Source organism: Camelina sativa, chromosome 3, assembly GCF_000633955.1.
Source record: "Camelina sativa cultivar DH55 chromosome 3, Cs, whole genome shotgun sequence".
NCBI lineage: Eukaryota > Viridiplantae > Streptophyta > Magnoliopsida > Brassicales > Brassicaceae > Camelina > Camelina sativa.
Window position 1 is genome coordinate 2,206,209 of NC_025687.1, and position 16,616 is coordinate 2,222,824.

At 38.6% G+C, this 16,616-nt stretch overlaps 4 protein-coding genes and 1 pseudogene across 4 annotated transcripts in view; 2 read left to right on the plus strand and 3 right to left on the minus strand.

Moving 5' to 3' along the window:
- On the plus strand, positions 58-4,139 carry LOC104763330 (synaptotagmin-5-like). The gene is made up of 13 exons (XM_010486719.2): positions 58-324; positions 424-528; positions 673-723; positions 838-958; positions 1,371-1,492; positions 1,639-1,740; positions 1,960-2,034; positions 2,314-2,393; positions 2,626-2,776; positions 2,849-3,079; positions 3,173-3,451; positions 3,546-3,659; positions 3,767-4,139. The coding sequence occupies exons 1-13, from the start codon at positions 220-222 to the stop codon at positions 3,911-3,913; spliced, it is 1,683 nt and encodes a 560-aa protein (XP_010485021.1). The 5' UTR covers positions 58-219; the 3' UTR covers positions 3,914-4,139.
- LOC104763341 (oil body-associated protein 1A-like) lies at positions 4,367-5,609 on the plus strand. Its single transcript, XM_010486727.2, has 3 exons — positions 4,367-4,607; positions 4,789-5,192; positions 5,285-5,609. The coding sequence occupies exons 1-3, from the start codon at positions 4,462-4,464 to the stop codon at positions 5,458-5,460; spliced, it is 726 nt and encodes a 241-aa protein (XP_010485029.1). The 5' UTR covers positions 4,367-4,461; the 3' UTR covers positions 5,461-5,609.
- Positions 5,883-11,531, minus strand: LOC104763348 (protein transport protein SEC23). Its single transcript, XM_010486732.2, has 12 exons — positions 10,580-11,531; positions 10,302-10,475; positions 9,647-9,808; positions 9,303-9,445; positions 9,072-9,147; positions 8,810-8,982; positions 8,123-8,204; positions 7,525-7,602; positions 7,075-7,236; positions 6,731-6,994; positions 6,542-6,646; positions 5,883-6,427 (listed from the first exon to the last, which is right to left on the minus strand). Exons 1-12 carry the CDS (start codon positions 11,354-11,356, stop codon positions 6,281-6,283), a joined length of 2,343 nt encoding a protein of 780 aa, XP_010485034.1. The 5' UTR covers positions 11,357-11,531; the 3' UTR covers positions 5,883-6,280.
- On the minus strand, positions 12,044-13,901 carry LOC104763354 (annotated as a pseudogene).
- LOC104763361 (UDP-glycosyltransferase 75B1) overlaps positions 15,103-16,616 on the minus strand; it is a 2,853-nt gene continuing 1,339 nt past the window's right edge. The window contains exon 2 of the mRNA XM_010486752.2: positions 15,103-16,575. Coding sequence (XP_010485054.1) covers positions 15,340-16,575 — 1,236 coding nt within the window. The 3' untranslated portion in view covers positions 15,103-15,339. The remainder of the gene's footprint in view (positions 16,576-16,616) is intronic.

Below are 16,616 nucleotides of genomic sequence, written 5' to 3' on the forward strand. Positions count from 1 at the left end.
CTTTTTTTTTTTTTTTTTTTTTTTTAATTCGCTTTCTTAGAAAACAAAAAACAGATTGATTACAAAACTATATACATTCTCTCTACCTCAGTCGGTGGGTTTAGCTCGTGAAACTGAATCTGGTGGTGTGATCTTTTTTTTTTTTTTTGGGTACTCTGATTAGTCAGTACGGACATTGCAAATTATTTTGCGAAATCTGAGCGACAAAGAAAAAAAAAAATGGGGTTCATAGTCGGAATTGTAATCGGACTCGTTGTCGGAATCGCTATCATCATCGGTTTTGTCAAGTTGGAGAATTCTCGATCCAAGCTTCGCTCTCAACTTGTGAGAGACCCCTCCCATCCCACTCAATCAAATTGGCTTTTTTTACTTTGATACTCGATTTTGGTCAGCTCATGGAGATTTTTTGTTTCTTTTAATCAGGCGAATACGGTGGCTGCTTTTGCGAGGATGACTGTTGAAGATTCGAGGAAGCTTTTGCCTCCTGAGTTTTATCCTTCCTGGGTTGTCTTCTCCGAGCGTCAGAAGTTGAGTTCCATTTTTTCTGTTTTGCGTAATTTATTAATGATGTGTTTGCGTATCTTTCTCCTTTTGTGTATTGTTAGACACGAAATTTGTAAAAATTTGGTCATATACTTGGGGACTGATTCTTGTTTGTTTTATTTACTTCAGTTGACTTGGCTCAACCATCACTTGACAAAGATCTGGCCTTATGTTGATGAGGTATCTTTGTTGTTGTCAGTTCGAGAGATGTTATTTGTATTTATGAATCAAGATATTGTTTTTGATTGAGGGCTTTTTTTTTTTTCTCCTGTTTCTTGATTCATCGGAGTTTAGGCAGCCTCTGATCTTATAAGAGCATCTGTGGAGCCTGTTCTCGAGCAATATCGACCTGCCATAGTGGCCTCCTTGACATTTTCTAAGCTTACTCTCGGTACTGTGGCACCTCAGTTTACAGGTTAGTTTTCTTCATCTCTGTTTTGTTATGTTAAAATTTGTGATGTGATGTAAGTAACCATTACTTTTTTAATTGACTCATGTTTGGTTTGCGGTAGATTCCCTTTGCTTGTGAAATGTTCGGTTTAGTTGAGTCCACAGAAATCTTGAGCTTACGTTTGTCAAGAATTCTTACTTTTACGTGTCTCCCACCTTTTAAACCTATTTTTCTGTGATATCATTGAGATCATGTCAATTGAATAAATGAATGCGAAGTGGAACTAACTTCGACTCAAAAAAGTAATAGCAGCAGTATCCTTCTTTACATTTCTGCGGATTGTGTGTTAAAGTATGCAAAAAAGAGGAGCCGTCTTCTCCAACAAAACATTGTGCTGTTGCTTAAGAGTCTACTTGTGCCCCTTGTTGTTCGTTAGGTGTTTCCATTATCGACGGTGAGAAAAATGGAGTGACCATGGAACTTGATATGCAGTGGGATGGAAATCCAAATATTGTACTTGGCATTAAGACCTTAGTTGGTGTATCTCTTCCAGTTCAGGTACAGTATATGTGCCTCATGCTTTCTCTTGATTGCTTACTTCCATATACTGTGAGATCTGATTTTACACCATATGATATTTTAATCTTTCTATTTTGACCAAAGATAAGCTGACTACAACTGATTTCGTATTCTCTCTTTTCTAGGTGAAAAATATTGGATTCACTGGTGTTTTCAGGCTGATTTTTAGGCCATTAGTTGATGAGTTTCCTTGCTTTGGAGCTGTCAGTGTTTCTCTGAGAGAAAAGGTTGGTGCCCTCTGAAGCTATTCAACCACTGTAGCTGTAATTGCCTAAGAGTGTCCACAATTTTTTGACTTTTGCTTCATCTTGTTGCATCCTTGTGTTCACCGGCATGTGTGTCCTTGATTGGTTTAATTGAAGAAAGCTGTCATGACACAAAATCTTCGAATAGCTATGATCAGTTTTGTCTGTTGTTTAGCTTATACGTCCAATTCTGTCCTGCAGAAAAAATTGGACTTCACCCTTAAGGTTGTTGGAGGGGACATTTCAGCAATTCCTGGACTTTCTGAAGCTATTGAGGTTTGGCTTACACTTTTATTCCTAGTGTTGTCCACTTTTTTTTCTTTAAAATAGTATTCATTTGTTACTAAATGAACACATTTTCTACTGAGAATTTCGTGCGTACTTAATCTGGAAACTAATATGTGTTTCAATATCCAACTATCTTTGTCCTTTTTCTGTCACAACTAAAATTATTTTCTTGAAGCCAAATCTTTATGTCATTTTGGAGTTTAAGAGAAAGGAACTATCAAAATGGTTTCAAGTCTTGACACTTACCTGTGAGTTGATATGTAACAGGAAACAATTCGGGATGCCGTGGAAGATTCTATCACATGGCCTGTTCGGAAGGTCATCCCAATTATGCCTGGTGATTATAGGTACACCTCAGATTAAATACATAAACTTGAACTGTTAATATACCTTTTAAGGTTTTTATAGAGGGTTTAGACCCTTACTTCAGTGCGGGATATGCCCAACTTTCTTTTTTTTTGTTTTGGACTTTCCGACTATGGTGTTATAGCACTACGAAAGTGTCAGTGCAAAATGATGGTGCTTGTCTTTCTGGTTTTGGATTTCTATTATAGCTTTTTTTTCTGTTTCTTTTCTCAGCGATCTGGAGCTAAAGCCTGTTGGAACATTGGAGGTGAAGCTTGTGCAAGCAAAGAACTTGACCAACAAAGATCTAGTTGGAAAATCGGACCCCTTTGCTAAAATGTTTATACGTCCTTTGCGAGAAAAGACTAAGAGAAGCAAGACAATTGTAAGTAGTCTAGTTTTTCTCTTTTTATGCTAAACTTGCCAGGCTAATCTGATTTATATATATTCCCGTCAGAACAATGACCTGAATCCCATCTGGAATGAGCATTTTGAATTTGTCGTCGAAGATGCGTCAACTCAACATTTAGTGGTCAGAATATACGATGACGAGGGAATACAGGCATCTGAGCTAATTGGTTGTGCCCAAATCCGGCTTTGTGAACTTGAACCTGGTAAAGTTAAGGATGTCTGGTTGAAGCTAGTCAAAGATTTAGAGATCCAGAGAGATACTAAGAACCGTGGAGAGGTTAGATCAGCTATTTAGACCGTCGTAACCCAGAAATGCTTTGATTTATGTATCTGTGGAGGCTAATGAATACTCGTTCTCGTTGATTATTAGGTTCACCTTGAGCTACTTTACATCCCTTACGGTTCGGGAAATGGCATCGTAAATCCCTTTGTCACTTCATCGATGACGTCCTTAGAGAGGGTGCTCAAGAATGATACGACAGATGAAGAAAATGCATCAAGCCGTAAAAGAAAAGATGTCATTATAAGAGGCGTGCTCTCTGTGACAGTGATATCTGCAGAAGAGATACCAATACAAGATCTAATGGGGAAAGCTGATCCATATGTTGTTCTCTCGATGAAAAAATCAGGTGCCAAGAGCAAAACTCGGGTAAGACCACTCATTTATAGCATCAAAGAGTGATCCATGTTATTGATGTTTTGTCCTCGATCGTATCTAACTAATGGTAATTTTGCTTCACCAGGTCGTCAATGACAGCTTGAACCCGGTTTGGAACCAGACTTTTGATTTTGTAGTTGAAGACGGGTTACACGATATGCTAGTCCTTGAAGTTTGGGACCACGACACCTTTGGAAAGGTAAAATCAAACCGCAACTACTGGTTTTTTTCTTGCTTGGTTTATTACTTATTGTGTTGGCATTGGACATGGGAAAATGAAAAATTGTGGCTTTACTTTGTGGCCAGGACTACATTGGGAGATGCATCTTGACGTTGACAAGGGTTATAATGGAAGAGGAATACAAAGACTGGTACCCATTAGATGAGTCCAAAGCGGGCAAGCTTCAGTTGCATCTTAAGTGGATGGCTCAGTCAATTTATCGCGATTCCTAAGCTTAAACGGAAGATTCTCAACTTCGAATGTACATTTTGTCTAGTAGCCTCAAAAAGATTGTTTTGTCAAACAGAGGAGACTCGAACAGAGAGACGAGTCTCCATGTATCCCTGAAGCTATGGACTCGAATATGAGTTTTCCTCGTTTTCCGAAAACCCTAGACAATATTTGTGCTACTTTGCTTCATAAGGGGTTTGGTTTCGAGTGCATCACAATCCTTATTAATTTCCCACCTTTTACCATTAAATCTTGTGTACACGTAGTCTCCATATTTGTCTACACCAAATTTGCTTTCACTAGCTTCTGAATCTATCGACACATATAAACATTTTGACTAGTTCTTTACATTATCCCAAACTATGAAGCCAGATAAGCCACGCACACTCGGTGACACCTTCAATGTTTGACATGTGTCATAGTCCATGCACATGTCTACTTCTTTATATTAAGACGAGACCTAATACAAAACATCGTCTCTTATTCTCACTTGCTGCTAGTTATAACCAGACAGAATTTGCAGAGAAAAGAAAATTAACTGATTGGTGTAATGGAGAAGGCAGTTCATTCATCTACCAAAAATGGACCGAAGGTCCCAGGAGAGCCAACGAAGACTGGAACCTCCATGGTTGACACCGCAGCTTCAGCCGTACAAAGCTTTGCTCCGATTAACCAAATCCACCAACATCTTTGCGCGTACGCTTCTGAAATCGTTAATCCTTCTTTTCATTTAACAATTATTTTCGCAAAAGAATCCAACCTATGTGGCTATGTGAACAACGTGTGGAATAGATGCCTATTTGACATGAGTTTGTGTAGTAGATCAGTACAAAGCCATTGTTGGTGAATATGTCATATTTTGTTACCTTTGTTGTAGGTTTCATTTTTATGCATATGACATGACCCGTCAAGTGGAGGCACACCATTTCTGCGGTCACATCAATGAGGACATGCGTCAGTGTCTGATCTACGATGGTCCCGATGCCAACGCTCGTCTGATCGGTCTGGAGTACATTGTAACAGAGAAGCTCTTTATGACATTACCTGATGATGAGAAGAAGCTTTGGCACACTCACGAGTGGGAAGTTAAAGGAGGCTTCTTGTTCATGCCCGGTGTTCCTGAAGCAATTCAACGCCAAGATCTCGAAAAAGTTGCAAAGACTTATGGGAAAGTCTACCATTTCTGGCAAGTGGATTTGGGGCATCAGCTCCCCATTGGCTTGCCTAATATCATGATGGCAGTAACTCGAGACGGTCAACTTTATCCGGAAATGATCAAGGGTGAGAGTTACGTTGGTCATATATGGATCTGTCTAATTTTGATTTAAATATCCATAAAACTTATAGCATACATTATGAATGAATGTTTGCAGAGACGGGAAAGCAGTTTGGAGTATCAATGGATAAGGAGAGAGAGTCAAGGGCTTATATGAAGGGACCAGACCATGGGATCCATCCGTTGGCAAATGGAGGAGGCAAAGGGCTGACGTTGGAGGTGCGAGAGGTTGACATAAAGCCGGTCGAGTCTGTTCCAAGAGTCTTTGTCTAAGACTCTCAAGTTAGTTGAATATAGCGAACTTAAGAAAATAGTAAATAAAAAGGCTACCGACCTTTGCTTTTGTTATATATAGCTCTCGGTCATGTGTATATGTTGTAAAAGACTTGAACTAGTATATGAGCGTCTGGTTGTTTTAATTTTCTCTCGTGTTCACATGACTCCTAAAGTTCTTATTTGTGTGTATATGTCAAATAGGTACTGCACCACCTCAAACAGAAAGACTAAAGGCCAACGATCAGTGGCCTATCAAGAGTGGTCAAGTCCATTGAGAACTATTTCTTTCCATATGTAGAGAAATAGAAAGAGATAGACTAGTTTTCTGCTTTCAAGCCCGTAAAGTAGGATCGTCTAACGAAGTCAGGTACGACGGGGGCTAAGTCAGCTGCTTAACCTTATATATATGGGTTCACATATTAAATGAACTTTTAACGACATCATTAAAAAACTGCGGTAGTGTAATGACAGAACGGACTAAAATAATTAGAACAATATCTTCTGCTACAACCTTAAAAGAAAAGAAAAATAATACAAGTGACCAAATGAAACTACAAAATTTGTTGAATCACTATGAGTCTATGACAAACAAAAACCTCACTGAAAAGAAAGGAAACAGAAGCTTAGTCTGTCAATGAGTGTGTATAAATAAGCTAAGACACTTGAGGCATTCGGGTGAGCGATGACTGCATCTTTCTTTATTTGCATTTGTCTCATGCCGTCTGTATATTATGTTTTGCAGCGAACACTCAGAACGAAAAATACCAAAAGCAAATCTTCAACCGAAGTGGGGAGAGAGAGAGAGACCTCTGTGTTCTTAAGATTGAACAGCCAATTTCTGAAGATGTTGGAAGAAGACTTGGAGACTAACATCATCCGTGAAGATTATATCAGAACCTTCATTCATCTCGCTCGCATTGTTGTATGTAGCTGACGGATTTAACTTCGCTAACAGAAACCTTGCCTGTCCATTATTCCCATACGCATTACAAAACGTCAGTAAAAGCTAGCAACTCCAGTGTTCCACGTTACAAAATTCCACTACAAATTCAGAGATGAAAAGGGTTAAAACACTAACCTGGGATCCATGTTGGTCACATACAACTAATCTCGGTACAGGAAAACGGTCACGGATGATCATCTGAGCATCTTCTTGAGGGGCTTCCAAAAGTTGTGCAAATGCCTTAACAAATAAAGGGATCAAATGAGACATGTAAGGCTAATATTCCTGAATATTATGGTCAATTGCAACTTGCATCGTCATTACCTGGTGGTCGGGATGATTTTGATAGCCCATGTTGCGCCACTGTGCAATACTCATTCCATGGAAAACAACGACACTAATGTACGAATCCAACAGGAGGATACGGTCTACACCAATGGAAGCAACATCCAACAATGCAGGTTGAGGCAGTGAGTTAAACGAATATGTTGTTAGAGATGGCTGAATCATAACAGCTGCGTTTGAAATATTTTCTCGGTTCAATAGCATGCGGTTGTAGGCAGTTTCGTCTGGACTATTGTTGAACACCTGATGATATCACCAGAAAGACATTTAAAGATGGAAGACAGTTCTTACAGAGCTGACAGCTTCTCATATGTCATACTTACCTGCACAAACTGTGACCGTCGGAGATTAAATGTAAACTGAGGGAATAGTGAAAAGTTTGGATTTAGAGTAAATGAAGCAGGATCATCCTTCCGGTAATCACCAAATTTAGAACAAAGACGAATAAGATTCCGGTCCAGCCATCGCGTAGCATCAAAACCCTCCTACGAAATAAATAATTTAGTGGTCATTTATAAATTTGATAATCAAAGATAAAGTCCGAGTTAAACAATGGTTAAGAGAGTTCCTATTCAAAGAATCAAAATCCTAATATAAAAAAACGTTTCACATTCCAACATACAAACCATCTTTCTCTTCGTTTTCCCCAAGATGATATATAAGAACTAGCAAAAATGCAAATCAACAGAAGGCACCAAAGAATTGGATCTAAATCAACAGAAGGCACCAAAGAATTGGATCTAACTTTGAAAGTGACTCAATATAATATTCACCTCTGTTTCCATTTTCAAGGAAGCTAATCTGGCCACAACCACAGCAGCAGTTTCTTGATCAAAACCTTGCACCAATTCCTGCAGACACAATACTTCTCATTAGCATCCATGTCCGCAACTCCACGTACAAAGAAGAAAAAATGCAAGTTAAGACCATAAGAGTACGTACGAAGCAAAAAAAAAAAAAAAACAAAGAGAACTGGAATACGAACATGCAAGACCAAGACCAATTTGGACACAAAAATCTAAAGAAACTCCAAATTGATGAAGTCCTAGTTGTAAACTCCAAATTGATGAAGTCCTAGTTGTAACCGAAGCACTAGTGTTAATACACAAGGAAATGACTTGTCTTAACACAACCAAACTGTCCACACCCACTCGGCCAGACAGATCATGTTCCCAATGTAATACTCACACCGACCATTTAAATAGCTTAACAAGTGTTTCTAAAAGGCAAAATAAACAAAGACAAAAATACAAAGGCAATGGACCAGGACATATTCGACCATTCTTGGGGAAGGAAACACATCCGAACTGATTTTAGAACCCATAATGCAGTAGCAGAATGCAAGAATTTTCAGAACGTGAAAATACTAACCTCTGTACTAATAGCAGTATCTACCCATTGTCTGGTAACAGTAGTAACTCGCTGTAGTGGTTTACCTTTGGGATTTTGATAGCTGCAATTATATATGTAAGATCAAATTTCTACTATTTAGATGAACATGCACAAACCCAGAATTGCATGAAGAGAATACCTTGTCAAAAATTGTAGATATAGCTGGTTATTTACACCTCCAGGAGTACTTGATTGATCACTAGAAGAAAGATCAAAGAAGACTGTCAAACAAGTACTTTTGTCGAGGCCACACATCTTCCAAACTGTAGTATTCCCCTCCCCAATAACTGTATCAGCAACGCTTGGGCCTTTCTGCAGTTGTTCCCAAAAAAGGATAACTGTTAAGCTATCTACCATAATTTAAAGACAAAAAGATAAACTTCTGTAAGAATAACTTCAACCTTTTGCAATGACGCGCAAGGTCCAATAATCCCTTGGATTTTTACGTCCTTTGAACAGATGACCTCAAGTGTACCACTGAGATGATAGGTTGAAAAACGAGTGAGAATGTCACTAACTGACANATCTACCCATTGTCTGGTAACAGTAGTAACTCGCTGTAATGTTTTACCTTTGGGATTTTGGTAGCTGCAATCATATAAGTAAGGTCAAATTTCTACTATTTAGATGAACATGCACAAACCCAGAATTGCATGAAGAGAATACCTTGTCAAAAATTGTAGATATAGCTGGTTATTTACACCTCCAGGAGTACTTGATTGATCACTAGAAGAAAGATCAAAGAAGACTGTCAAACAAGTACTTTTGTCGAGGCCACACATCTTCCAAACTGTAGTATTCCCCTCCCCAATAACTGTATCAGCAACGCTTGGGCCTTTCTGCAGTTGTTCCCAAAAAAGGATAACTGTTAAGCTATCTACCATAATTTAAAGACAAAAAGATAAACTTCTGTAAGAATAACTTCAACCTTTTGCAATGACGCGCAAGGTCCAATAATCCCTTGGATTTTTACGTCCTTTGAACAGATGACCTCAAGTGTACCACTGAGATGATAGGTTGAAAAACGAGTGAGAATGTCACTAACTGACAATATCTTTGATGCAATATAAGCGGCAAATATTATGCTTAGAAAAACTCGATTTGCATGCATGGACAAATGAAATAGCAAGAAGAACAGTAGTCTGTAGCAACAACTCACTTGAAACAAAGGCCGAGAGACTGTTCGCCATCTTCAAATACTCGCTTAAAGGAATCCTTGAATACAGAATGGCCAAAACTTTCTGATAAAACAACAAGTCCTCCAGTTCTTTCAACCGCAGCTTTCATTTCAGCAACACCAACCTAACATTTAAACACACAGAAAATATGATAATGGTCCGAATTGAAGTAAATTTTAACAGAATTTAATGTCTCTGCTGAAAATAGTTAGAGCATGCACAACAAGGAAGTTAATCAAAATAATCTTCTTCTCCAATATAGAAAGTTTGTAGCAGATAAGATATTACCTTAACGTGATCATAACAAACAGGGAAAATAAATTACCTGATCAAGTGCGGATGCAAAAAGGTCCAGTACATGTCCTTGGTTAACCAATTGGTTAGCGAGAGCATCATAAAATTTCTCTGCTTTCTTATAGAAGGGAGCTGCATCTTTATCGAGATCTTTGTGTGAACGCAAAGGTTCTGATAGATCCTTTGACACAATCTGCAGAAGCAAGAGGAAGTACTAACTCAGAAGACGAACTTTGTATCAGAGGCCAAATATGCTCTGCTCCTAACACTTTTCTTATTACTATACTTGCAAGAAAAATGGTCATATAATACGGAGATGCATAACCCACACGTAGCTCAGCACAAGATGAAGAGAACATCCATCATAGATCAAGATTACAGCCTGACAGACTTGCAATACAAAATTCAAACTATCTTAAGCAACAAACCTAGTCATCCTATTTAGGCTACATGAGCATCTGATGCTCGATCATATCCGACAACAGGATATTGGGGGATACATTAGCTTTGTTATGGCCAACTGTCACCATAACCATTACAACAGTCTTTTTTTTTTTTTTTGGCCAAACCATTACAACAATTTATAACGAACAACTCCATAGTTAAGAAGCTAATGTATCCCCCAATTTCCTCAACCAAACAATCAGAGCAACTATAGAAAGAAGGGGATAAAAAAATGAAGTTACCGTGCCTGGCCCCTCAGAACATGGTCCTCCAATTAAAGCAACGATTCTAGCACCAGTTCCAGGAAAACAAGCTCCAAGAAGTCCAGTGGCTACACTCAAAGCCACTCCCGTGCACCGCGACTGACGACGTCCAGCCTGGATAGGCCACTGATCCGTCTGTAGCTCATCCAACAGCTACACTCCCAAATTTATTTATCATCATCAGCTTTGATTACATTATGCAATATGAAAAATTCAATCAGTATAAGAAGAAAAGCTAAAAACTTTATAAAACTAACCGAATCAATAGTGAATTCACACTCGGAGGCTGGCAGCAAGAATCTATTAACACCAGACTTGCCAGAATTGTCCCTCCCCATTGGAAACCCACCAACAGGGGTTCGCCTCCCAGAAGCACCAAGCCCCAACTGGTCCAAAATCTGATCTTTGGAGATCTCCTTATCTCCCCTAAAGACATAAACTTTAGTCAAATCAGAGAACCCCAACTCGTGAACATGCGCCTGTGTCCCAAACGAGACAAACCCAACAAGAGCATTCTCCGGAAGCAACCCGATCGCCTGCTTGAGCGCAGATTTAGCGTACTCAAACTCCTCCTCGATCATACACGTATCCAAAACAAAAACAAACACGGAAGGCGAAGGCTGTGAAGAAACAGCACCACTCTGATCAAAATTCCCAACACCGGTAGGCTGAGAAGGGTTAGGCAGAGTGTATTCAACGGTAGTGTACTGGGGATACAGCTCACAAGGGAGATTAGTCTCAGACATAACATGGTAGTGAGGAGGGAAGTGATTACGCTGGAAACAAATAGGGCAGATCCAGATCTTAGCGGAGAAATCAACACGGGCAAAAGGGTTAAGAGCAGCGGTACAAGAGCGACAACGAAGAGGAGCATAACCAACAGATTGAATATCACGGTGGTAACGGATCGGAGAGATACAAGCAGCGACAGGGATCACACACTTGCTTGCTTCAACCTTGGTACGAGGCCAAACGTTCCACGTCATACGAACTCCATCGATTCCTTCCGGATCCATAGTCGCCATCTCTGACATGGTTTAAAATAAAGATCCAAGGAAGAATTACGCCGGAATTGGATTGGAAAGTTTGTTCCTTTTGGATTCTGAATTGTTTTTTTTTTTTTCTGATCGTACAGTTTCTGTAAAATTCAGAAGAAACTGTGGGAAGGGATCTCTCTCTCTCTCTATGTGAGATTTTTATGAGGAAGTCATCATCTCTCTAATAACATAAATTCCTTTTTAGGGTTATAAAAAAAGGAACAGTAATTAATGCCAAATTGTTTAGATTCACTTTATTATTTGGTTTTGGCAAAATCAACTTATGTTTAACATTGACCAAATCTTCTAATATATTTATACTATGTACTGTATATATCTTGACCAAAAAAAAAAAAATCGTTAATTACTAAAAGTATATTTGGGCTAATTTATCCCAAACAAATATATGAATTTATTTAAGTTTAAGAAATTTTCTAATGATGTTTTATTTTAGAAAAATGTGACATCACTTGCCCAATCCGAACCTTCTTTACCAGTCTTTTTCTTTGTCAGGGTAGTTTTTTCTCGAAAATATAATTTTATCATTTTATTTTGTATTTATCTCCGGTTAGAAGAAACTTCATGCTTTGCATAATAAAGTTTGTGTAAATTAAATAACTCACAAATTACATGCAACAAAATTTTAACAGGGATTACAATATATTCACAATACTATTTTAGGGGTGGTAATACAATATATGCTTCATTGAATCAAGCAAGGTGCGCAGAATTTGTAAACTCAAAAGATACATGAGTAACCTACAACATGAATCTGTGCAAGACACGTTGTGAGCATTTTTAGTTTGACGATAAACACATACTAGAATATATTAAATCGCAGTTGCCAGTTGCTAAATCTATATTGTTATATGGACTGTTTTACTTTTACATTGCTAATCCTCCTCTGTTTCACACAACCTCAAAACAGAGAGACTCCACAAAAGCCTTTATTATGTTCTTATCCGAGGATCCTCCTTCTCCACCCGCTTCAATCCCTAAACGCTTCAATTTCTCTGTGGTTTCTTTCAGCTTCTCAGCTCTCTCCTCCATCACTTCTTCCAAACATGAAACACCGCCTTATCTCCCCTCTCTCCACCAAACCTTCCGAGTTTTCTCTCACCCTCACACCTGTCTTCCAACTTTCTTCTAGAAGCTTCGCGTTCGTTGGTTGATCTGACCACATCGGAAGCGCCACAACTGGAACGCCAAGAACCAAACTCTCCAGCGTCGAGCTCCACCCACAGTGAGTCACAAAACAACCTACGGCTCGGTGTCTTAAAACCTCTATCTGCGAACACCACGACACAATCATCCCAACCTCTTCAAGTTCGTGTCTAAAACCAGCTATCTTCTCAATCTCTGTCTCTTCTTCTCCTTCTATCTTTGCTTCTCTGTTGAGTTTATCAGTTATAACCCACAAGAACGGTCGTTTCCATTCTATAAGCGCTCTTGCCAGCTCCTCTATCTGTTTTTTGGACAACTCAACCATTGTTCCAAAAGAGACGTAAATAACAGAGGACTCTGTTTTAGAATCTAGCCAAAGTGTGTAACTACTACTTTGATCTCTTGATAAATCTTTAACTGTTTCGCTTCCTGTGAAAATCTCCGCAGGAAGTAAAGGACCAACTGCCACCATTTCGATACTCGAGATAGCTGTTAACGCCTCTGGCTCCAACGTATCGAATGTGTTGACAAGAATTTTCGGGTTGGATTCTTCTTTGAGATACTCCATCACTTCTAGATATACAGCTTGTGCGGCTTTGTTCGTGTTGGATGGTGAGATGAAAGAAGGAAGATCTCGGATTGCGAGAGAAGGAAGATTGGGGAACTCAAGACCGGAGTTGTTTCCGGTAGAGTGATTGTAATAAACGTCGAAAACGAAAGCTGGTTGGATCCAAAGAAGAGCAGAGGGAAGGTGAAACCTACGCACAACTTTTGGAACCCAACTGGGAAGAATCGTGTAGATCAAGCAAGTCACCGGGACCGTGACTATCTCTTCTTTGGTCGGGTCAAACAAAAGAACATCTCCAATTTTCCAGCCGCCCGGCAAAAATTTCTTAACCCTAGTGCCAAGTGTCAGATAAGGGCTGGTTGAAAACAAACGGACGGTCTTGTGTATCTGCCAACTAATTAGGACATCATCAGAACAAATTGTAATGTAAAACACTCTCTTGTCTAACTATGCTTAACCCAATCTCCACCCTCCGATTATCTTTTGATGGCATCATTTAGAGACAAACTCAAATTTATTTTTAAAGCAAATCCTAACTAATACATAACGCATCCAGTAGAGAGAGAGAGAGAAGGCAAGAGAAGCTTACATACAAGCACATCGTTCCGGGAAGAGAGTTTGGAGAGACCGAAGAGAAGCTGAGACATTATTCTTCAAGAGACAACAGAATATAATTTTTTTTTGCTATTCTTTTAATCTTTTTCAAAACGCCTCATAATCTTTTGACGAATTAGAAATTGAATCCCCCCTAAATAGCCAATATCAAAAAAAGAAAATCAAAACCACCAAGGCAGCTTGGTTACTTAGCATTTCTTTCTTCTTTCCTTATTAATGAAATGGAATCTTGCCAAGCCCAAAAAGTACTCGTTTCTAGCAGGACAAAGACTTTTCTTTCAAAATTTACCTTTTCCAATTTTCTATTTTTCTTCACTTTCTACATATAATTATTACCCAATATTCATTCCACCGTGGACCACTGGCTATGTCTACGATAATTTTTTTGACGAAGGATACAAGTATACAAAATAATAAAAATAAAACAAATAAAACTTTAGATCGTCTTTTTCACGTGAGATGTGGATATATTTTTACGTGACTTAAAAGAGGTTAAAGTTCTATGTAGCAGTCGTGGACGCACTGAAGAACTTTGTGTCCGTCGCAGGACAATCCATCATGAAGCAAGTAGCAGTTGTGGGAGCCAAAGAAGCTGGTGTCACCGACGTCCATGCAGTGTCGTGCTTAGGTTCATATACGCTTAGGGCGAATTAAAAAATATGTTATGTGTTATTAAAAAATGTTAAAAATGATATATATACTAGATGGTTACATATACGATAGGTAGATGATATCTATTTTTAATTGTTTATATATTTATATTATTTTGTGATTATGATAAAATCATCTATATATATATATAAATTATTTGATTGTTTGATACATTGAGTATGGTTTACATTAAATTCTATATAAATATAAATTGTAGGTGTGATTGTTTATATATTGCAGAAATTAGTTATTTATTTGTTCTTTGAAATGTTGAATAGATATTGACAAAAATAAGCAAAACATATGTAAAATATGAACAAAACATAAGTAAAATATGTTTACATATGAGTTTTTATAACAGATAAAATAGACTCTAAAATATCATACCATCTATTTTTTATTGTCACATTAACATTTTGTTAGTTCATTAAAAATATATTTTCGTACAAAATTTTTAAACAAGTTTTCAATTTTCATATGGTTTTTCATTTTACTTTCAAACATCTAATACATTATATAATGCTCTATTAATACAATTAAAGATTAAGAAATATGAAATAAGAAGAATCAATAAAAAGCGTAAACAGATTTTCAAACTAAATACATAACCTAACTAAAATATATATATATATATATATATATATATGATCTTACAATTTTTGTTATTTTGTGGCCTTAGGCAAATGCCCTTTTCATTTCACATGAGGCACGTCACTGCCACAATGCCAAGTAGCTCACCATGCTCTCCATTGAACTTGGCCTCTAAATAAATTGTTTTCAGCAAAATACTTGGGTTTTTGAATTTTAAACCACCATGCCAAGTAGGTTTTTGAATTGTGCATAAGTCAATGTAGATGATTAATAATGGAGTACATTTTGTGTTTAATTGAATTGATATATACAAAGTGTTAGCAAATAACACTTTCATATATGGCCACTTCTGGACACCAACTCTTTGTCTTTTACTTTAACTTCCTCTGCTTCACTTCACACAACTTAACTTTTGAACAACAGAGTTTCCACAAATCTCCTCCACAAAAGCTTCCATGTTCTTATCCGAAGACCCTCCTTCTCCACCCGCTTCAGTCGCCAAACGCTTCCATTTCTCTGCGTTTTCCCTCAGCTCCACCGACTTCTCCTTCATCACTGCTTCCAAACACCTCTTTATCTCTCCTCTCTCCACCAAACCTTCCGAGTTCTCTCTTACCCTCACACCTGTCATCCATGATTCCTCCAGTAGCTTTGCGTTCGTCGGCTGATCTGACCACATCGGGAATGCCACCACCGGAACTCCAAGAACCAAACTCTCCAACGTAGAGTTCCAACCACAATGAGTCACAAAACAACCTACGGATCGGTGTCGTAAAACCTCTATCTGCGAACACCACGATACAAGCATCCCAACCTCTTCGAGCTCGTCTCTGAAACCAGCTATCTTCTCAACCTCTATCTCGTCTTCACCTTCTGCTTTCGTTTCTCTGTTGGGTTTATCAGTTATAACCCACAGAAAAGGTCGTTTCCCTTCAATGAGTGCTCTAGCCAGCTCCTCTATCTGTTTCTTGGACAACTCAACCATTGTTCCAAAAGAAACGTAAATAACAGAGGACTCTGTTTTCGAGTCTAGCCAAAGTGTATAACTACTACTACTTTGATCTTTAACTGACTTGGTGGTGCTTCCTGAGAAAACCTCCGTGGGAAGTAAAGGACCAACCGCTACCATTTCGATGTTAGGGTAAGCCGTTAAGGCCTCTGGCTCCAGCGAATCGAAAGTGTTGATGAGAATTTTGGGGTTGGTTTCTTCTTTGAGAGACTCCATCATTTCTTGAAACGATCCGTATGCTGCTTTGTTTGTGTTGGAAGGTGTGAGGAAAGAAGGAAGATCTCGGATCTCCAGAGAAGAAAGATTCGGTAACTCGAAAGCAGACTTGTTTCCCATGAAGTGGTTGTAATAGATGTCGAAAACCAAAGCGGGTTGGATCCAGAGAAGAGCACAAGGAAGTTGATATCTTCGTGCTACTTTTGGAGCCCAATTGAGAAGAATCGTGTAGATCAAGCAAGTTACCGGAGAGTCTCCGTTCCGGTTAGCTTCGATAAAGTCAGATAGAGCCTTATCACCGTTAACCGTGAGATTCACCGACCGCTTTTGACTGTCGTCTGAGGTTGAAATGCCTCCGTCGTCGAAACCGTCGGAGAAAGTAAGGAAAGAGAGGTTGTCCACCTTTTTGTGGTTTGGGATCATAGACCGGTGGAAGAAGGAGA